The 23489-nt window shown below is 35.7% G+C and overlaps 1 protein-coding gene and 1 long non-coding RNA gene across 7 annotated transcripts in view; both read left to right on the top strand.

The window, feature by feature from the left end:
• Positions 1-23489, top strand: part of LOC110449677 (ETS-related transcription factor Elf-4-like) — a 169405-nt gene that overhangs the window by 131898 nt on the left and 14018 nt on the right. For all 6 annotated transcript variants that reach the window (XM_021496693.1, XM_021496690.1, XM_021496691.1 and 3 more), the window contains 4 exons: positions 8393-8527; positions 17157-17276; positions 19064-19216; positions 23121-23243. In XM_021496693.1, coding sequence (XP_021352368.1) covers positions 8393-8527; positions 17157-17276; positions 19064-19216; positions 23121-23243 — 531 coding nt within the window. The remainder of the gene's footprint in view (positions 1-8392; positions 8528-17156; positions 17277-19063; positions 19217-23120; positions 23244-23489) is intronic.
• On the top strand, positions 9643-14836 carry LOC110449678. Its single transcript, XR_002462875.1, has 4 exons — positions 9643-11071; positions 12252-12413; positions 13689-13864; positions 14158-14836. It is a non-coding gene; the product is annotated as an uncharacterized LOC110449678 (long non-coding RNA).

The following is a 23489-nucleotide window of genomic DNA, read 5'->3' as shown; positions in this document are numbered from 1 at the left end:
TGGGTTTAATATGCTACTAGATTTTTTTTTTGCCAAAAGCATGGAGATGGTGCAGAGGATTTCCCGATGATAAATAGCCATGATGAGTGACCTGTCTCCTTCTGGAAGTGTTTTATGGTGCTGCAGCAGATCAGTGATAAAGCGCCACTTGTTAGCCTGGGGAGTCGTGATCAGTCCTGAAATATACCTCCGATAAATAAATGTTTTTTCCTCAAAAACTAGAACCTGTAGTATTAGGTAATACTAGTTTATTACCGACCTTGTACAGAGCTGTGTAGCTCACACTTATCACAGACCTACACCACCAGATTTTATATACGGAGCATTCTCGCGGGTAATCAGGAATTGGCAGTTGACTGTTTTTGAGATTGGACCCAAAAAAAACTTGTTTGTATGGTACACATTGTTTTGACGTAAAATATTACGCGTCAAGTGATATCTACGGGATGATTGAGTTTTCTTGCTTTGATGAAACATTTGTTGAAATTTTTTGTCTGCAAGGAATGCAAAAGAAAAGTACAAAAAAAAGGGTATGGGGAGAAGATGCTGTTGCACAGATATAGTTATTATGTAAGCTGTCTCAAAAATATGCAAGTGAAATAAACCTGTTGTGACGTTCTGGGTTAGTCTGGGTAGAGCGCCGGACAAGTACTGTGTGAGAAAGTTTGACTTGTATGCTAGAAAACAGTATAGAAAAAAAATGAACACAAACACATGTGAATGGGTCTGTGATCAATGTCGCTCACATGAGGAGATGGTAAGGTGCCAAAGGAGCGCTAGTGACTCGTTGGGGAGGCCCTTCACTTTACCTCCACAACGACACCATTCAACACTGTTTGTTTCCTTGACGATGTGTATCCTCCCACCACTCTAGACCCCACCATTGAATCAAAACAATATGAGATGTATAATAGATTCCTGTGTGGTATTAATTGTGACCTGTATTCATCATATCTTGATTGAATCTTTATAGATGTTATTATAGTGTGCAGCATGTCCAGTCCCTTTCCTCCCAGCTGATACCCTGCTCTTCCCTCATTGGTTCCATGTACATACCCCCATCATTGCCTGTCACTCCAATCAAGCATGCCCCTCATCATGCTAATTCTAACAAGGTGACATAGCTAGCTGCAGGAAGGGGAACCCACTAATGTGTTACATGTATCACTACTTGTGTGTGTGTGTACAGCTCCCACAGTGACCGGCCTGCTGCCTAGGCCTGCTAGTCATTAGAAAGCCTGCAGGCTGTGAGGAAGACATTATTGAATTTAGATCCTGGTTCTGGTTGATAGATAGAAATCTTGACATGATCTAGTGATACACTAACTGTGTCTGATTATTGTTGTTAATGATGTGTGTACAAGTTGTCCTTACATATAACATATCACCTGAGATGACAGGTCATATCTCCTGCTGCCGTAGTACCCCACCTGTACCCCACCGCTATCTCAAGGTAGAACCCAGTACATGTACAACACATGTAGAAAGTAGTCATTATCTTCATGTAACACTACAAGGTCATTGTCAAATACTGTCTCTGTCATTATACATAATTATCATGATGTAAAATTTGGAGATCATTGTAAAATACGGTATCATGTATATCTGGTTACAAAATAATTAAGATAATCAAGAAATTATCGTATTTGTTGGAGAACAATCACCCACAAAAATTGGATGAAAAATCTTCTGTCATGTTTGATAATATGTTTTCAAATAGCAGAAAATGAAGCTGTGCTTTCCATATCAATGGATTCGGGAACAGAAGCCTATCAGTGTTAGAACCTTTTGGTATTAGCAGGACGTCCAAAATGATTTTATGAACAACAGTTGGTTTTTTCTTTGAGGAAATTATTGATGATATTGTAGATTTGTTGGTGGGTTTAGAAAATAGACATTGGTTTCAGAATAAGAACTGTACATTTTTGTTACACTAGACTTTTCAAAAGTGAATTGAAAAAGACACGTTATGTAATGTTACTTGAAAAAACATAATCTCCTTTTATGGAGTAATGTGCCTTAGAAACTAGACAGATGTAGGGTTATAAAGAGCAGTTGATAATAGAATTTCTGTTTCCTATAGATATCACAAATGCCATATTAATCCATTATGCAGGTTCAAAAGGAAGTGCTAGACAAAGCCTTTTATTTCTTTCATATATGGTAATTAACATGTGTCGGCCTAGATGGAGTTTTATCGCACAAGTCTCCATATATGAATCAAATTAAATTTGGGATATGAAACAGACAATGAAACAAGTAATTGAGGAAAATAGCGAATTTGAAAATGGGAACTACACCAATGAGGAAGCTGGCCTGTGTTATATGTATGGTTGTTCTCTGTTAGAGTTGTAGTATAATTTGCATCAGAGCGTCTGGTTATTGTCTGGGTCTTCAAGAACCTTTGAAGACACTTGGGGTAAAACTTCACACCAAAACAGGTGCTCTGTCTTCAAAGCCACTGAAAGGATTTGCCTGCACAGTTTGCCTGTAATTGACATAGCGCAGACTGTTTGTGTTGTTGCAGCCTCTGCCACCTCCCATCAGCTTTCCCAAATGTACTACCTCATATGTAACATTTGGAGAATGTTTTGAAGTCAAGTAGTAAATATTGCCATTCTGTTTGAAAATAAAGGCTTGTCCTTTAATTTGTCGGCCCTTCAGATATAGGTGGTTCCCGATCGCTATCAATCCTCAACATTCCCAGGGTTGGCTGTGGTTTACATCTTACAGTATAAAAGTGTCAGAACTTAGGTTTCCTCCCAAACTTTACTGGTGTAAGCCTGTTTGATGTTTTGTCCCCCTCATGGGCTGTGACTTTACAAAGTGCAGTCTACAGATTGACTGGACTCGCTTCACTCCCTTGAGATCGCTCTTATGTTCCTGCAATGATATGCCTTGATCAGCATTCACATGTTACCATAGTAGCACACCTTTCCTTCATTGACCTTCACTTTTGACAGCTGTTGTCATCATTAGGATATTCTTCCATGTAGCTCAGAAAATGCTTTTATGGGAAAAATAGTGTGTTGATTTGATCATTTACATGATTATCTTCACAGAAATCTGAACAGCTTTATATGTCAAATGCTAGTTTTGTTGAGGAATTGGCATTGGGGTCACAACTTCAGCACGGCAAACTGAAATCACACTCTCCTAGTCCATAACGACTGCCCCAACTTATTTACTGTGATATTAAGAGTTGAAGGTAAAATACAAGTGGTATATGTTGACTGTGAAGGTGGATAACAGGAACACAGCAGTCCTATATATGTGTTTTGTTGACCTGCAGTGGCAAAGTTCTTGGCACTGCCCCAGGCTTGGTGAAGCATCATTGACTACTAAACTTACACATTCTAAACATCTTTACAAATGGGCAATTATCTACTAATCTAGGCCGACTTTCACACACTGTCAGTTGCAGGGGCATTATCTGTGTCTCGCCAGTGTTACACCAGATACAACCTGTGATACTGTCAATACAGCACACATCAAACTCACTCTTCATTCCCGCTCATCCCCCTCCCACTACAATGGCAGACAGGATATATATATTACTTTTCATCTACAGTTTTACATCAAGCTATAAATATTACGATATCCCTTCTCTCCTTTACACGTATTTGTTGCTACAGGAAGTGCGTGCTTGTTGGTAAAAACAGTTGTCACATAGATACTGTTATTTTGGAAACCTTTTTTAGACAATAATTGGTCTGTCCACAGATCCCATATATAGTGTTATCACTAACGTGATGTCTGCAATCTGTACGCTTGAAACAGTAAAACAAATATTCTACTCTACAGATAACTGATCGTTTCTTACTAGGAACAAGTGTGTTCTTTGTATTTGTAGTTATGTAATATACCAGGCTAAATTGAACTTACTGGTAGTACTAGAGAGCTCACCAGGTTACATTGAAGTTTACTGGTAATACTAGAAAGCTCACTAGGTCACATTGACCTTACACGTAAGACTGTTATATAGAGAGCTCACTAGGTTGCATCGTGTATGACTATTATATATTACATTGAAGTTTACTGGTAGGTCTTGAGTGAGCCATGGCACAGCAGCAGGTTAAACAACTTTGAAATAGAAATATTTCTCTGCTACAATACTGTGAAGATATACCTGAGAATGCAGTATTTACCTCAGTTGTGTATTGAAACCATTAGTCAGCAGGTAATAATTTCCATCAGGTGGTTATTTAGGTCCTTCTGACCCTCTGGTCAATTATCACTTAGGACAGAAGCTAGCAGGACTGTAATTCTGTAGGGTAAGGCCATATACTCGCTCATCACATATTTATGCAAATTTTTGTTAATGGCATATTGTGTTAATGTGCATGTTGGCTGGTCAACTCTAGGTGATTTAGAGGTCACTGTTAACAGACTCTGGGTATATGTTGAATCATTAACTGTGTGTTACATATCAGATTATGATAGTTTAGATCAGTCCCACATTGTCCCGACAGTTTCATGCTAATGACTGTGATGGATGGTAGTGTAGAGGAGCCCCCCAGCTCCCCCTGTGTTAACTGGTATTATACATCCCACACCCCCAGTGTTGTGTGTAGTAAATGAATCAAGGTGCTGCCACACAAACTCTGCCCTCCCTACAACATCCACAAATTATTACTCTCATTTACGCTCATCAATAACATGTAACTACACTGTTTTTCAGACATCTATGATTTTCTTTTTGCTTAGATTGATAAAATCCATGTCATGAGGCGGTTTTGTCTGGTTAGATGTCGTGTGTTAAGAAATTGCTGGCAATGCTGCTGTACAATGGGTCGTGATAACGAGCTACAATTGGTCTCCATATAAACCTCATAACAATGTGTAGTATTCATCAATAACGATGTAGGCTTTGTGTTGTTGTGTGTAAATCATCAGCATTTATTTAGGTATCTGGCCATGGGGCTATGTTGATGTTGGATTGTGTGTGAAGCTGGTAGCGTTTAGTCACTGTCTACAAGATGTTAGTATTCCTGGGGGTGGAGACTAGTAGTTAATGGTCGGGTACAGGGGAGGGGGGAGAGAAACTGATGATCACAGCCAAACATGCTGTTATAGATAACAGCTGTCACTCCTCATTCCAGGTCATTATGGCTCCGAAATCTCTATACATTTTGTTACGGGGTCAATTAGTACTACCTTTACTTATAGTACTGGGGTTAAGGGTCAAACCTTACTGGTAGGGGTCAATAAATTAATAAGTCAACGGTCAGCAAAATATGTGATCATATTTGATCACATTTTACCTATCGAGAATTATAATTAGGAATTAAGGGTGACTATAATATGTTACGGTATATTGACCTAAATAAAAAGAGGTCAAGGTTTCTTAATATAAACCTGCAGTCGCGATCATATGACAAGGGAGACTGATGAAATGGGGAGGCTGTCTGAGAAAGATACTATGAGGGACGTCAAGGCCAGGAGGATACTGTTCCTCCTTCAGTCAGATTACACGGTTATTACATGCTGTCTTGTCACTGTAAATAATGATACGATACATTCTCCGAATTATCCAATGAATGAAGGGGAAATGAAAATCAGAGGACATGTCACTTAACTTTAGGATTTATGTGAGCATGGCACATGTTCAAAACATCACCACGACATACTTTTTCTTGAAGAACAAAGGGATCATGCTGTTTGGAATGCATTGTAGTGACACATCCTCTGATAAAAATGAGAGCTAATGCAAAAATTGAGGACACGGCTAGAGAAAGTTGTTGAAACATTTGATTGTCATACTGGTTCTGTTTATTTTGTGTTCTATTCATTCTATGCTTCACAGAGGAGGTCAGAAGGTAGTACCTCCAGTAACAAGTATACAACTTGTGTTTTAGTGGTCGGTGTGTGTGTGGGTGGGGTGGAGGGGGATGTAGGTGGGGATAAACACCAGCATCTGTTTAGCTCACCACAGGGGCCTAGTATCAGGCCTACACGTTATACCATTCACAGATCACTAGCACTTACTCAGTCAATATTATCTACAATGTATTTTCAAAACCAGATTGGTCATAAAATATAAATGCAAAAGTTAACTTGGTTCCTACTACATGTATTTGTTTCAACTAGATGTGGGATTGGGGTAAGGTGTTCAAAAGGATGTCTGATTTTTGCAATGAAGACACTTTCCGGATTTAGATTCAGTTCCTTAACCCGATTAGGATTGATCACTGTATACAGGCAACACTTAATATAGTTCTGGAGGCAAAACTAAATATAGTTCTGGAGGCAAAACTAAAGGTAGTTGTAGTACTAATGGTTTCAGATTACTTTTGTATGCAGATTTGAAATTACATCATGTGTCAAACATTTGTTTATCAAATATTGAAGATCAAAGGCAACGATTGATAGATCAGTACAGGTGTACCTATTTCTGTGACCGGAGTTTGATAACAGGATAGGACAATTCTTATTTAATGGATCAATCTAAACAATCCTTATTCCTTAGATAAATATATCCGTAAATGATTATCTGACCCGAGTTTGATGAACATGAGCAATTCTTTCACCTCTACATATATAAACTGGACACCCCTACATATATAAACTGGACACCCCTACATATATATAAACTGGACACCCCTACATATATAAACTGGACACCCCTACATATATAAACTGGACTTGCCAATGCAAGTCTTTGATTTGGTAAGGTTCAAATGTGACTTTCGGAGTAATTCTGTTGATAGATTTTATTTGTTATGCAAATCTGTAACCAAAGTTTGATCATCATGAACAAATCTTATGTATTTGCAGCTGGTATAATAAATATTGATTAAAATATGCATTTATTAAGGTGTAAATTTGAATATGATTTGGTTTGTAAATAGTAATTAGTATTTACAGATTTACCAATAGGGGCCCAGCAGGTGATTCCTGTACACATCTATCTATTCATGTATTTTAACTGAACATTTTAAACTCTTAACCTTTCCTGCTAATCACAATTTATAATTCACATAAATATTAATGATTTAAGTATTGACATTGTATATATATGAATATTTAGAATGTATGATTGATATATAGCTGTCTGGTATGTTATATATAGGTATGGTGTGTATATATAAGGGCTATGGTAACTACAGTACGTTGGTATGATCTGTGGGGATCAAACACTTCCCTAGATATTAGATACCTACACAGCTAGGTGTGTCCATATAGACAGATTACCGTAGTTAGAAACAAAACTTTGCCTTCATTTTGACAATCTTAAAAGCGAGAATTTTCTAAAAGAAAAATAAATCTCTTGGTTTTCAAGAAAAGAAATACATAAACTTAACTTTACCAGAAATTTAAAAAAGAAATGTCTAAAGTTAACACAAGGTTTCAAGCTCCATTGAATGTCTCTAATTAGCATAAGGTCTGGGAGATTTCAGATTCTCAAACAAGCAGAAAATAGTTGCTAGTAACATTTGGGACACTTGAATTGAGATCAGCAAGTACAAAAAATTCAGTTTGCACAAAAAAATAAAAGGGATAATTACTCTTTCTGAACATATTATTCCTTATATCAACAGAGAAAAATTTGGTTTTATTATAGTCAAGATCCTATGAAAAGATTTCCAAAACCTGTTTATAGTTCAGAGTATTTTTAGACGTTTCATTGTCGAAATACTGTCCTTGGTCTGTAGTTATAATATTTATTTAACACAGTCAACAAATGAATCACACACAGTACTCCTGGCATGGTATGCTGGCTAATGTCACCATTGTACTACACCATACTCTCCTATTTACAAAGAATTCCATTTTATAAGTCTGCATGATCCTGTAGTATTATATATAGATATAGGTTACTTCCAATTTTGGATTTTGTCCAACACATCCGCGTTGAAGGTGACCCCTGGGTTATCATGTATGGCCCTGTTGACAGCGTTTCACACTTTGCTGAAGTACATTCACTTGTTTCTTTTAATCTCTATGCAGAAACTGATTCATTAAAATCATATCAAATTTTTTATGCTTCATGTGTGCACAGAAGAACATTGTTTTATATTTCAGACACTTCATGATCAGTTTCTGAATAAGTTTTTTTCTTTTCTTCATACAACAGGAAGTTTTCTTTCTGATCTGTCTCACCTGTGACAATAAGCTGGATTGTATGTTGTATATTTAAAGATATTATAGATTCCTGGGGTGATTTGATATATATATGCTAGATATATCAGCAGTTATTGTACATGTCAATTTCGTTATTCTTTTATGTTAAATTTTCATTGTTAAAAATTTTCATTTGTGTTCTTGACTTTGATGTCGGAACAAATTTTCAGCAGAGCTGATTTGCCAGGTGCTGAAAAAGTTTTTAAAATTTACAAAAATTAAAAGTAAATCAGGTGATAATAAAAACTTAATGGTTTATATTTTCCAGTGGACGCTTGTGAGCAGCAGACCAAACATGGCAGACAAGCGGCAGCAGAAGCACTGCTCAGTATGGACTCTCCAAGCACCAACTCCGAGAGTAAAACCTTTCTACAGGGAATCTTACAGCAAAATCCAAATACAGGTACATATACAGCCTAGGACATCTCTGCTGTATTCAGCCTATCACTTGTGTTGGTCTCATAATCATTAGGAAAAGACAATTGTACAGATGTACTTATTAAGTGAAGTGGACGAGAAACAAACACACCTTTTGACAGTTGATGAATAAAACACACTTTATATCACTGTAATTAATAATAGCAACGGTTTGTTTGGTTAAGATACTTTTACTTATTGTTGATGGGGAAAAAATAGATTTACTTGGTTGTGTAATGAAATGTGCGCATTTTGCAAGACATTCATTAGGGGATTAACACCTTCATTCCAATTGTCTTGGCAATGCTTTTGCAGTTACCTAATATACAGGGCTTTCTCCGATGCATCATAATAACATTGTGGTAATTCCTGTACCTTGTATAATTCTGTATAAGTATTGGGTCCAGTCCAACAATGCTTATTTTCAAATAATATCATTGGATGTTGCTATAGTAACCGGCTCATTTCCCAGACGCCAAATGTCTTTTGTGATGTTGTTGGATTGACTTCAGCGTATCATCTGGTCGTGGCTGATATCTAATGCTAATGATGACACGTTGATTTAACAGTAGAATATAATGTCGTTGTAGTGTAAAGCTAATGTCAGCATTCTTGTGTCTGACTTTAAACATGTGTATGAAGAACAGACTCATTAAGAGTAAGACAGGATTGTTCTTATCAGTGTCAATGACTTTTATCAAACCTAAAAAACAGGTTCAACTGATCCAAAATAAAAGTCATAAGGGTTTGAAACATGAGGGATTTCTGAATAAAACTGATAGGAAAACTACCCAGCTGGAAGTTGTGTATATATTTCTTAAGGACATAGGTTTGAACAGACCCATACCGAAATAAGTTACAAATAGGTATAACTTTTTCGTAACTTTTCAGTAACTTTTTTGTACTCCTGATAAAAGGTACAAAAAAGTTATAACTTTTCGATACCTTAATTTAAACTTAAACTTTACTAGTGTACCTTTTTGTAACTTTTCTGGACTTAAAAAAATTCTTGTATAACTTTTAGTACCTTTTCTGGACTTAGAAAATAATTGAACTGCTGGAGAAGAACTTTGAATATTTTTGGTATAACTTTTTTGTACCTTTTCTGGACTTAGAAAAAAATTGCAATGCTGGTGAAAAACTTTTAATATTTTTGGTATAACTTTTTGTACCTTTTTTGGACTTAGAAAATAGTTGCAATGCTGGTGAAAAACTTTGCATATTTTGGGTATAACTTTTAGTACCTTTTCTGGACTTAGAAAATAATTGCAATGCTGGTGAAAAACTTTGAATATTTTTGGTATAACTTTTTGTACCTTTTCTGGACTCAGAAAACAATGCCAATTCTTGTGAAAAACTTTGTAACTTTAAAGTTAGAACATTTTTGGTACAGTGGAACCCAGTTACATATATATATCGGTTATAATGAGATTTTCCCCCCATGTACCCATTTTTTCCTTCTTTAACTAGGCAAAAAAATATCATTTATTATTATATGGTCAAAGGTAGGAACCCGCTTATTATGGTGTTTTTTTTCTGCTGTGAATTGATTTTAAAAGTAAGTTGTCCATGTGAAACACCTGGACAATTACGTAATAGGTCCGGCTAACTGTACATCGCCCGAGGTAATCATCGGTCCACTTCAGGTAAATTTTTCACACCTCGCTCCACCCCAGTCAGCGGAAAACAATAGATCGACCATCGCTTGCTGGTCATACATTTTGGTCTTAACAAAACATATGGTGCAGTTAATTGCTGTAGGACTGTATATCAAATTAAAATAATTAGACCTACTGAACACAAATTCCGATAAGACAACGAGCATGCCTTTCACAAATATTCACGGTTACCTTGACCAATCATGTGAGAAAATCATGCCGATTTCAATGAAAATATTACTTCAGAAGGAAGACCTGTGTATTTAATCATTTAAGCAATAGTTTCTCAATTGCATTAGAAGTCGATTTCCCGTGTTTCCGTTGAAAAAGAGTCAAATTCGAGACATACATTTGTAACGACAGCATGGTGCCGGAAATCGTTCCAAAGGTTTTACGTTATTGTCGTAAACAACTTACGACGGCTGCTTGGTTATTGTTACAAAGGGAATATTTTTTGTTTTCAATTATTATGGTTGTGTCCATACTATTTGTATTTAACAATAAATAGTTATGATTAATATGATGTAGGACTTTATCGTTATTGCAGCGACGCCCTATGCGAAAAATTAATCTCGCGTGACTATAAATAGCCTTATCAAATTGGCCAATGAAAAGCGCGCGGGTAAATTTTGTATTCGATCGACCTCTAGATTTTGAACTCTAACCCGGCGAGTCACAAGAAGTAAACAAAATATTGGAACGTGTTTTGGTTAACTGGAAAGACGATACCTACTTCATCATATCCTTGAAGACATTGGAACGTCCGTGAAAGAGCTTGGTATATACGCATTTGCTGATGAAATCCTTCATGAATCCCAGGTTTTCTGGGGAATATCATGGGAAGATCGTCGCCATTTCAGGGAATATTTCAGGTAAGCCATCAATTGTATTTTCATCGAAAGGATTCAATACAAAACGCAGAGTAAACATATCAAATTTATTAAATAAATACAGTACCATGACTGAGACGATGTATATTTTTTTCTTATATGTTTGATCTTTAGAGATGGGCAGATGGCAGTACTATCTGTTAAAAAACACCGATTATTTCGGTACCGATTACATTTTTCGTTTACTGAGCTACTATATTTGTATACAATTCGGAAAGTAGATCTACTTACCAGAATCCGTTTCGGTGTATAATAAGATTTTCGATATTTGTTTATTCTTTGTTCTTCAGGGAAAGGAAGGATATTTCAGTGTGATGTTTAATTTCTAGCTTAATATATACTCAAACCCCGTGCCGAATATATATTTTTCCTGTACAAGTATACACTTTTTCGTTTTTTATAAAGTTAACAAACACATTACAAATATTGAAATCATTATTGGAATTTCTCCTTCATGACATGAAATAACAGAAATTTAAAAGCCAATGCATCTTAATTTCCTATCAATATATTTTAAGATTGAATAATTTCTACTTAAATGGTTGCTTACTTATTTTTTGTTAATCTTAAATAGCTTTGGAATTTCTAAATTTCCTATGATTTTCTTCACCTATTTGAATTGAAACGTAAGAGTACCTAAAATAGAAATGTGAGCAGTACAATGGATGTTGTTTTTATAATCTTCATATATCGTTAAAAAGATTAAAAACTTTTCAAAAAGGAAATTTAAAGAGATATATCTGAATGTTTTTTAAGCAAATGGCATGCAAGTAGCAGGCACTGTTCAACTTCTGCATACTTCATCAAATATTGTTTAATGACGTCCTTTGAAAACATATTGAATTTTATTTCATTTTTTTTGAGTAAAATTTTGAATTCTTTCAACTTGATAAAACTGATATTTATGCTTCTTGTTTTGTGTTATTAAAATAACTTGATATTCCTATGACTTGAAAGGGAAAAAAAAAATTCTTCAAAAATTGAAGTGTGCCATTTTAAATATTCCACAGTAAAGTTGCATGATCCCTCTCCTTCCACACTGCATGTCCTTACCCTGTTCCCTACAGAAACCTTTATGTATAGCTCAGTATATACATCAGTTAAATTAGAGAATTCCAATTTTTTAAATCACATTTTTTTCTAATATTTTCTCTTTTTCTAGATGATAACAAGAGCTGTGCACACTGATGGGGGAAAATACAGGCAGAAACAACAGATGAAGAATTCTCAGCTCCACCTCATGAGTCTGTTATAGAGGTCCATGAACCTCCCCCTCAACCCCCTGCTGCAAAGAGAATCAGTGCCGAAAACAAATCAAACAAAGGTGAGTTCATTGATTTAAGGTACTGATTTTGTGATCTTTTGTTTAAGCTTTTGTAATCTCAGAAGACTCCTCTGTCTTTTGTCTAACCTTATTGAAATTTGACAGCCTTTATATGGTTACAAGCTGAAATAAAAATGGCTTTCTTTTGGAATTTTGATTTCTACAATTATTAGGGCCCCACATCGAAGATGCGGGTATGTTCCCTTATAGTAATCAGGTTGTCCGTCTGTCTGTCCATTTTTTTTCTTTTGTACAATATTGATGGAAGTAAATGGTGTAAGTTTTTTAAAAAATTTACATGATGATTTCCCATGCATCCTAGTTCTGCTTGGTAATATTTCGGCAGATCTGAATCAAAATGGCTGCTAATCAGCCATATTGGATTTTAACATTAAACATTTTTTTTTTGCTCTTAAATTATCGGTAAACATTTTGTAAAGACATCATGAAGCAAAGTTGGTCACAATACAACAAGAAATCAACTTATCGAAGGTCAAAGTCATTGGATCAAAGGTCAAAGTCAGATTTTGTATCTTTTTACTGCTTAACAATTTATTATGACATGATGAAGCAAAGTTGATCAGAATTCAACAAGGAATCAACTGACCAAAGGTCATAGGTCAAGGTCACTGGATCAAAGGTTAAGGTCAAATTTTGTAGCTTTTCATGAATGAGCATTTAATGACATGACTTAATTCAAGATCAATGGTAAAGGTCAAATTTAGTATCTTTTCACTGGTGAACATTTCTTTATGACACTTTTTACTGATGAACATTTTGTTATGGTATTATAAAGCAAAGTTGGTCGGAAATAAAGAATAAGTCAACTGACCAAAGATCATGGTCACTGGGTTATAATTAAGGGTCAAGGTCATTTGGGTCCAATGGTCAGAGACAAAGTGGATCTCTTGACTTTGAACCCGGCTCTTGTTGGGGAGGTATTTAAGGTAAAATAAAACAGATCAAAGCCAACAAATAAGTAATGCACTGGTATTTACATTTAGATAGATTTTGCTATTACATTTATATAGATATTATATACCATTAACTCACAATGAACTGAAAAGCTTTTCATTTTGAATCTCTTTACAACATATTGTAAATATATTAGCAATCCGATCAACTGTTACAATGCTATTGTGTTGTGTCAAGATAAGACATTAGAGGTAAACATGTCTTTAATTTCTTGTTTACTTCCTGCTTGTTTAGGAGACTCATTTTAATTGCAAAATTATATTATTTTGTAAATTGTGTTATTGCTCCTTATCTTGACAGATGGTGGAGCTTATACCTGGGACTGGGGTTTATGTGTATCCCAAACACATAAAAACTACACAGAGGAAGACGAAGGGGAACAGGTCGACAGATATTTGATGTCAGTGTTCTTCACCAACACTGAGCTGGTCAACCTGGGAAAGGTTTGAACCAGACCATTGTTTGAGCAATAATTGGTAATTATGAATTAAAACTTTTTCATAACAGCACAAAAGAAAAGAGTTCTACAGCAATTCTCTTTATGTAGTAGTAATATCACTGAAATTACAAAAGTATCGCTATAGCTACTTGAACTGATTAATGGTGCCTGTCAGTGAATAATAAATAGCAAGTTTACCATAAAATGCTACCAATATAATTTCACCATTCATATTCATTAATTCCTAGAATTTTAAGTGATGAAGAAAGAATTAATAAAGTTGCAATTATGTTACTAGCTATTTTTCCTAAACCATCTGCTTTTCAACAGATTATGCTGAGGCGATTCATGGGAAAAGTGGCCTGTCAGAAATCAAGTTTTCAATGAGGACAAAAATCAGTGCTTTGGTCAGCTTGGCCAGGAGGAACTCAACCACATAGAACAAATGAGACATTTCAACTTTTAAGAACTATTAATATGATTGTTTGTTGTAACTTTACAAGAGATATTCTATTAATGATTATTTTAGGAATGGTTATGTGAAATAGTTGTGAATACCAGAGAATAAAAGTGAGTATGCTAGTGTCAAAGCTGGAGAGAGTCATAGTCAATGCAGGGCACTCCCTGAAAGTCAGCATGAGAGTATATTTATTGCATTATTGTGTATTATATTGTAAAATAATAGTAACTACAGAAAGTATTTATATAATAGTAACTACAAGAAAATATTTTTGATGTAGTAAGTGCAAGAGAATATCTAGATGATAAATAGTAACTTCAAGAAAATACTTATATAATAGTAGCTAAAAGAAAATATTTATTCATATAATAGTAACGTAAAGAAAATTATTTATATTATAGTTACTTCAAAGGAATATTTATTTATATGATAATAACTACAAGAAAGCAGGTGATATATAATAGTAACTTCAAAGGAATACTCTATTAAAATAGAATTTCATTTAAACAACAGATCCAGTAAAGGTTAGGTTATGATTTTTTTTGATACCTTTTCATAATACATGAGAGGTTTATGAAGCTTTAAAAAGTTATACCTAACAAATACGATTTCTCCATTTTTCAGTACCTCAGAAAAGCATAACTTTTTTGTACCTTTTTAGTAACTAAATAAAGTTATAACTTTACTAGAACTTTTTCTGTACCTTTTCAGTATCTCAGAAAAGTATAACTTTTTTGTACTTTTTTAGTAACTAAATAAAGTTATAACTTTATTGTACCTTTTTACTAGAACTGTTTCTGTACCTTTTCAGTATCTCAGAAAAGCATAACTTTTTTGTACCTTTTTAGTAACTAAATAAAGTTATAACTTTATGATACCTTTTTCACTAGTGCTTAAGTGGCTAAATGTAACTTTTGTGTACCTTTTGTTTGCAAATAAAGTAATGATTGAACTGAACAAAGTGTTTGAGTGTAACTTTTTAATACCTTTTTGTAACTTTTTAGTACTAGATTGAAACTCTCTTCTCACAAGGTTCCAATCTAGCATCAAAAGTTATAACTTTTTTGTACCTAAATAGAAGTAACTTTTTTGTAACTTTTTTCGGTATGGGGAATGAATATGAGACAAATTTTCATATTTTTTTTTGTATTAAGAAACATGATAAAGGTCTGAATTGAAGAAATGTGATAAGTGTAAATGTATTAGATATCTTGAATGTCATATTAAATATTGGGGATATACACACCACACCAGTGTAGAGGTTTAGATCTACAGGTGATAATTCTTTTATACAATTAAACCAATTGTGATAAGGCAAAATTTAAATATAGTACAAGTTTATGAGAGTAGGATGAAGAGGTGAATGTATACTTTTAGCCTGGCCAAGACCCTCATTACATGATAACCAAGATGGGTGTACTTTAGAGGGAACAGGCCACCAAATCAAACCAAATAGGAAGTTAAATGTTTCAGATCTCTGGAGGGGTAATTAGAATTAAAAGAACATTCTGATAGAATAAATGGTGTCTGCTTTGTTCCATTTAATGTCAGTGGTGAGATTATCGGCCAGAAATGGTTGAGGTAACAAAGCGTTTCCAGTATAAAATCTGTACTACCTACGGGGCCTACCTTTACCTTATCAACGGTGCAGGCTTATTGGGGTAGCGATAACACAGCTTTTCCACATGACTGCTTCCCATGAAACAGGAACACGGAAATACACTACTACAAAGGATTTTCATGTCGTCTTGTGAAATAAGTGTGTCATGCATGCAATTGTGTAATTTTATTTCTGAGCTTTTAGCTGTTAAGAAATTCATTATCTGATCAATTTAAGCAAGATCAGTTCCTGAAGATAAATTATTTTTTCTGACCCCAAGATTTTCAATTGCATTTAAAAGAAGAGATAAGAGGTCTTATACTGTTTCCTGGTTGTTAGGTCTTATCAATGCTATAGATTTCACACGTTCTTTTTTGGGGATGTTTTTTATCAAGGAACTGCTTCCGCACACGATAAGATACTCTCTCCCAGAAGTTAAAATGTTCCTACTTTTATCAGCACGGCTAGCAGATAAGGTATCTACATCTAGAACCTGTAACAAACCACATGGATTGGTTTGACATTTCTACGTCTGTAGCTACAGGATCAGAGGGGACCCCGCACAGGAATGGAGTTCAGATCCTGGGGCATGTAATTTTTCTAGATCATTTATATTTCTTTTAAAAGATATTTGGGATAGTTTAAGTCGGATATAAAAGATAGTTGGGGGTAGGTTAATCAGACCAGCACAAATTCAACGACTCATCTTGCTGACCACAAATGTTTTATAAAATAATTTAGTTTGATACAATTAAGTAAAATCAATGAGTTTTGTCAACTCCAATACAAATATAACAAAACTGTAATAGAACTTGTGTTGAGAACATTTGTCAAAATTGGCAAAGAAGATTATGGTAAATTAGTTTATTATTTCTCACACTGTCTTGTAGATCCAATGTCTTACCAGCAGACATCACACTGTCTTGTAGATCCAATGTCTTACCAGCAGACATCACACTGTCTTGTAGATCCAATGTCTTACCAGCAGACATGTGTCGAGTTAACTCAACACTTGCGGCGTATAATTGTCTTCCTCTACACTTTGTTAGGGTATAATTTAACAACAATAAAAAAATCCATTCACGCAACTTAATTGTGCCGTTGTTATATCATATGACTATTTGTAAATCTAAGTTTGGATATTGTTTACGAAAATCAGATATATCCACTTTCTGGCCTGCCTGTCAGAGCTTCATTTGTATTTCAGACATGTTTTGTTTGAAACAGAATTTGAGAGATCAATAAGTATGATATTTGTTGTATTTATAGCACTGCCACCAAGTCCAGCAGACACCGACAGTGGCACCGACAGTGGTATCTCAGAACCCGAAAGTAGTAACCTTGAGGACAAGGCCAGAATTCTGGGTCTCTCAGATGCTTACACATCAGGTGAGTCAAGCTCTTGTAACAGACTGTTGAAGTATAAATGACTCTCCAGTAAGTATAAGTGCATCTGTACTGTGTTGATCACATCAGTTTTACAACTTGTCCGTGCAGCTTTGTCACTTTCACTAACACAGTTATATATGTATTTGACCTTGTCAGTACAGCTTCGTCACTTTCACTAACACAGTTATATATGTATTTGACCTTGTCAGTGCAGCTTTGTCACTTTCACTAACACGGTTATATATGTATTTGACCTTGTCAGTGCAGTTTTGTCACTTTCACTAACACAGTTATATATGTCGTATGAATCTTGATCTTGAATCATCAATGATATTACTAAAGGATGTTGGTAACTGGTGATTGACGCAGGAAGTGATTTTTTGATGATATACAAAGGGATCGTTATGACACTGTGACTTACTTACATCAGATATTGAAAGGTAACCACTTATTGATTGTCACCATGTGTGGCCATGGACCTTGTATACATACATATACTGAATGGAAGAATGGTTTCCTGTTTTGTAATAGAGGTGAACACGGGTGCTTTGAATACTTAGTCCTTTTATGGGCTTGTGAAGCACCTCAGATCTAGTCACTAACAGGGTTCCCAGCCTCGTGTATAGACACTACACAACAAAAGCCGGGGAAATACAAGGTGTAGCTATGCATCAACTGGTACTGCTTTGTCTTGGCAATGTCGAGTGTACGCTACAAATGGTTTTTAAAATTCCACCATTTAAATGACCTGGAAAAAAATAATTGATCTGCTAATCAAGATCTGTCTTACAATGTTGCGTGATCTGATTGGATCAATTTAAAGAAATGTTTTTCATTGTATAGACTATTTTGGGGTCAATGTTCTCAGCTTGATGACATCACCACTAAAAAGAATATTGCTTTGAAACCTTTCCGATTAGATTGTGTGGCTACAGTTTAAGCTATAACATCAGTGGTAAGCCGATGTATGTGGAGTCTAATTGCCAGTTTAATGGGATCATCTTACCGATTTGTAATCCCTATTGATTGTCTGTACGTCACATAAGATTGTTCTACTAGAAGTATACCTACCATATTTAATTATCCTTAGATATTTTACTTGTTTATCCAGGGGTTAACATGACCTTTACATTTTATCAGGCATTGCTTCGGATAATGGCAGAATTTTCACATGTTCATTAGATATAAGCAGGCAATATTAGAGATAGGCGTTGATTTAGCTCCCTCTATTGTGAAGATTTATTGAGTTAAATGCAGCTCGGGTGCACTTAGTGTGAATGGATCAATGTGGGTGACTAAACTCGAGCGTAGACATGGTGTAGTGACAGTACATAGTACAATGATACTGTCCTATCTCATTCACATATTTATTTATAGGGTCCATCAAATTTTAACAATACTAGGTTTTAATTAATAACAAATCAATTGGTTATTTAAGTAAGTTGAAAATCTTTCAGAAAGCTTAACAAAAATTGTAAATGGGTCAAATAATTTCTTGATCAAGGTAGAAAAGTGGAATTCATGTATTATTAAATTAGTGTCGTATCAAATCTCTATGACTGAATGAAATATTTTAGCATAAATATTTTAGTTGTCTGTAAAACAAAAATAAAATAAAGATATTTATGTCAGAGTTGATGTTCCTTCTGTGATCTGAAAAACATTTTCATAAATGTTACGGGAATTGTTGAACTTGTGGTTTTCATCTGTCTGCAAAAATAACATTACGAAACTGTCCTGTTATTCAGAAATTTGTCTTGCCAATAATTTGTTATATTTTTTTCCAGCCTTTTTAGGGAACATTCCCAGGTCCTCTCCAGCGCCATTCATCCCTTCTTATTGCCAACAGGGGCCACCAGCTCAGTCCATCCAGCCCCCTCCAGCTCACCAACCACTCCCCGCACACTTCAACACAGCCACACATGTGGCCATGCGACCAGGTAAATATGACAGGATGAGGGCAGATAACTCCCAACTCCCCAGGAACCAGCTGTCTATAATGTCTGCTTCAAGTTGTTAAGTGGGATAAATAAAAAATCAATACAAGCCTAACACATGATCTGATAGCGGTTCTATTTGGAAATTGATTAGAGGATGAGTAAGAGGTTCGCAAATATATATTAAAAGAGGGTCAGGTAGCATGGAGATTAAAAATCACCTTATTTAGAAAGGTTCCTAGATTTAGGTTTATTAAAGAGTAGAGCAGCTTACACCTTTGTAATGATATACGTTTATTGTCCTTACGGCGGGGAAACATGATTCTTTGTTTTCTCCAGGATTGATCTTGTTTCACCAGGTTGAAGCATTATTAATCGAGAGTAAGTGTTTTCTTACCAAAAGGAGCAGTCAATATTTATACTGAAATAGAACAATGACATGACAGTGAAGATCATCAGGCTTCGGTGCCATTGTTCTCATCTCCTTCAGTCACCTGGAACTCGGGTATGGTACTGCTTGCCCATTTTTCTATAGAGATTCAAAATCAGGAAAAGGAAATATGTTTGGAGAGGTTCGAGCCATGAGGAAAACATAGCGTTGTATTACCCTGTCACATGATCAGTATTCCGTCTATGCGTATTGCAGAGTTATCTTCTCTTTTGAGCAGGTATTGATTGTTACGTCATTGGTTTGTGAGAGTAACGTCATCAATTTTTGAGAAAACGACGTAATTTTCTCACACAAACCATTGACGTAACAATCAATAACTGCTCACAAGAGAAGATAACTCTGCAATACGAAAAGACGGAATAATCCAGTCCAAGAAGCTGTTACATAGATGAGGTATAATAGTACTAGATGACCAGTGTTAAGTGTTAGCTCAGTGTGACCTACTGCTGTGGGTGAGGTCAAGTCACGTAGAAGTGTACCTTACCAGAGTGTATACCTACCTAGGAGTGTATACCTACCTAGCCAGGGTTAATGTTCTACAGTAAAGAGATAAGTCAGCAAGGACAAGAGATGGCCTCTCTCACTAGGGTTTCCCTGCTTGTTCTCTCCCCTGAGTCTGATATAGACAACGATGGCCACTGCTGAATGTCTTATACATTTCCATGTGATTTATGTGGAGCAATTTCCAAAGATTGTGGATCATTTGGGAGCAGGAAACTGCCGAGGTCTAGACGATCAAATATGATTATTAGTTGGCACTTTCTCCTAACCTGCTGTAAAAAGGCGAATATCTTTTATGAATCTTCCATCCATCACATCCCATTAGACTGGCCATGGTTTTTTAAGTCCAGTTAGAGTGATTTTCATGCGTTTGACTCTTTAATGAGGGATATCTACCGAAGTGAATGGTTACAGGGTGAGGTCTTATTGACAGGTCTACTGTCCCCACGGCAACATTTCAAACTCCGTTATCTCATTCTCTTTGCTTTAAATGATATGTTACGATCCAAAATTGGCCTAAATGGTGTTTTTTCATGACTAGATAGACTTTTGTTTGTACCCTGGAGGTGCAAGAAAGTCTTTCCTGACCTGTCTTGGACATTTGAAAGAGCACCCAGTAGACTCGTGTTTCCACACGTTTATAAAGCATTAGCTGTGGCTAGCGTGCAAATCATCTGCTATCGGGACGATAATTACTGGGCATCCCATCTCTCGAGATATTAACTGAACTTGATGGAATATTCTTACGTCCAAGCATATGTCTATGTATTTTTCATTGTCGCCATAACCAATCTTTATGACATTCCTAAAATGGTTTCCCTTTTCTCTGGCGAATACCTGGTACACATATCTCGTTACTGAAATGTTGTACAATAAAATGAAGGTGGTTCTACAGAACATTTCTTTGTGTAGTAAAAGGTAGTTCTGGTTATTGTTTGAAATCTATTTGTGTTTATTGTGAAGTATATATTCCCTACAGAGCTCTCGGCTCCTCATACTTTGACTATTCTCCAACAGTATGCATGCATGCTTTATATATTTATCAATAATCTCCATGTTTGATACACTAATCTCCATGTTTGATACACACCAGATCTCACCATACTGACACTGCCTGTATTCCTCCTGTTTTGAAGCTTCTCTGACATACTATATATAAATCTAGTAGAGACGGTTTAAAGGTGTAACTTTTATTGATAACATACATTTGCAAGTCGAGTTCTACTTTTGGGCTAAATTTACGTAGATCGGATGCTTTCATTGATAAACTCCAGTAGTATCTCCTTGGCACAATTATGATTTATTAAAACTTCAGATAGCATTTTTTGTATTGATTTTAATCAGATGATTACACATTTCCTGGGTCAGAGGCTTGATAAAACCAGAGTGTGTGAATTAAGGTTAATTTTACAAAACTCATACAAGTAGGAACATGCTCCTGGAAGGACTTGCTTATCTTGACTGGTAGATTGGGTTATCTAAAAGTAGGAAAGGATGCTGTTGGTTAAGGTTTAAATTACATATAAAAGGCATTGTTGATTTAGTTGAAAAGAATAGAATAGATATAAAGTGGGTTTTTTTAAGTTTTTAAAAGTTAATTGATTTGAACACATAAAAAAGTGGATTTTTTTTCAATCGGTACATGGTACTTTAAATATTGACCTGAAAAACCTGACTGCCATGATAGATGTGTATGATGTGTTTAGCAGGTATTTTTATCGTGAAGGAGGAAATGTTTGTTAGGTGGTCACATGCTCCTGTCAATTAGATTACAGGATGTCAGATGTGTGTCAGGTGTGTGTGTGTGTTTGACCAGAAGTCGGCTAATATTCTATTCAGGTCAAGAGGTCTTGGATAAGATAGGACCCTGTGACTGAAATGATATCTCTTTGTAACGATGCTGTAATCTGTGGGGGGCACTTCAGGATGGGCCAGTTTGGCTGCTTGTCCCTCTAACCGGTCAATTTATACAAATTGCAGACCCTGGCACACACTGAGTTTCCCAAAGAGACAAAACAAAAGTCATAGTGCAGTAATTTAATCACGTTCTATATATGGCCGTTACTGTTGTTTATATAAAGAACTTCTTGTAACTTCAAGCTGTGTTACTTGACCCACAATTACTATTGAAGTGTTTTAGTAGCTTCAAGGAGCAACCAAGTCCAAGTGGACTTAATAGTTCATTGTCCAAGGTTTTAATTAGAGAATCATGACAGGATGTTGGGCAATACACCATAGTACATGCACAGTTTACAGATACTGTAAAATCTAAATTCAGAAACTGATCATCTATTTGGTGAATAATAAATCGCCTCCCTTGTCATATGATACTCTCAAGATATGCTAAATTCAATATGTAAACCTGTTATTGCAGGCGGATATATGCACTTTAATTTAGTCTGATACAAGTAAGTTATGTGTTGACGGGATGTCAGTACTGGACGGTCCCACCGTGATCCACTAAGGTCAAGGCTACTAGCACAGACAAAGTGTCGCCCACAAAGAACCTACAGACCTCGATTGTCTTCATATCCTCACTAACTTCCTTGTTTCCTGTTATAAACTATGTCAATGACTTACGGAAGACATTTTTGTCCTCGTGCCACGAAGATGAAAGTGTTTTTGTGAAAGTGCGGAAACGCATACAAATCTGGGCAGACTAGTGTCAACACCCAATCTGTTTATTTTCATTCAGTATCTCCAACCCAAACCTTACTTGTATTTCTTTTTTATAATTGTCTTTTATGTAAATAAGTAAAATTCATATGTGGATTAATGTTTCATAAAAAAAAGATCGAGTACAGTATATGTTTAGGAGTAACGCGAACTTCAACCAATTCCTGAAGTAATTTTGCATCATATATGATACTGGTGACAAGCTCTGAAATGCCTCTGTGTCGCTACACTGAATGATTCGAGGGCCAGAAACTGATGGAGTTGTTTGATTGGTTTCAGATCATGTGTACCCATCCAGTCCATTGCTATCCTCTCCCATTAGTCTACACCCCTCCCTCGACTCCGGCAGCCTGTCGCCTACAACCCCACCATCATCGCCTATCCGACACAAGAGTAAAAAAGGTCAGTATCTCACACGAATGCCTCCTCCTCCATCACCACCTCCCAGCCTCTCCGGCCTTCTAGATCCATGTTGGACCTGTTCAATAGCTGATCTACCAAGATTAACTCAGTGTAGACAGTTGTTTGTCACCCTACTACAGGTGTATTGATGTTGCTAGATTGAGAATGGTCCTGACAGGACATTCACCTACACTTCACGTAGTACAGTAGTACATATAACACTGTGGTTGCTATGACTTTGTAAAA

This window comes from Mizuhopecten yessoensis, unplaced genomic scaffold (genome assembly GCF_002113885.1).
Source record: "Mizuhopecten yessoensis strain PY_sf001 unplaced genomic scaffold, ASM211388v2 scaffold4783, whole genome shotgun sequence".
Taxonomy (NCBI): Eukaryota; Metazoa; Mollusca; class Bivalvia; order Pectinida; family Pectinidae; genus Mizuhopecten; species Mizuhopecten yessoensis.
This window is presented reverse-complemented; position numbering and strand designations above follow the sequence as displayed.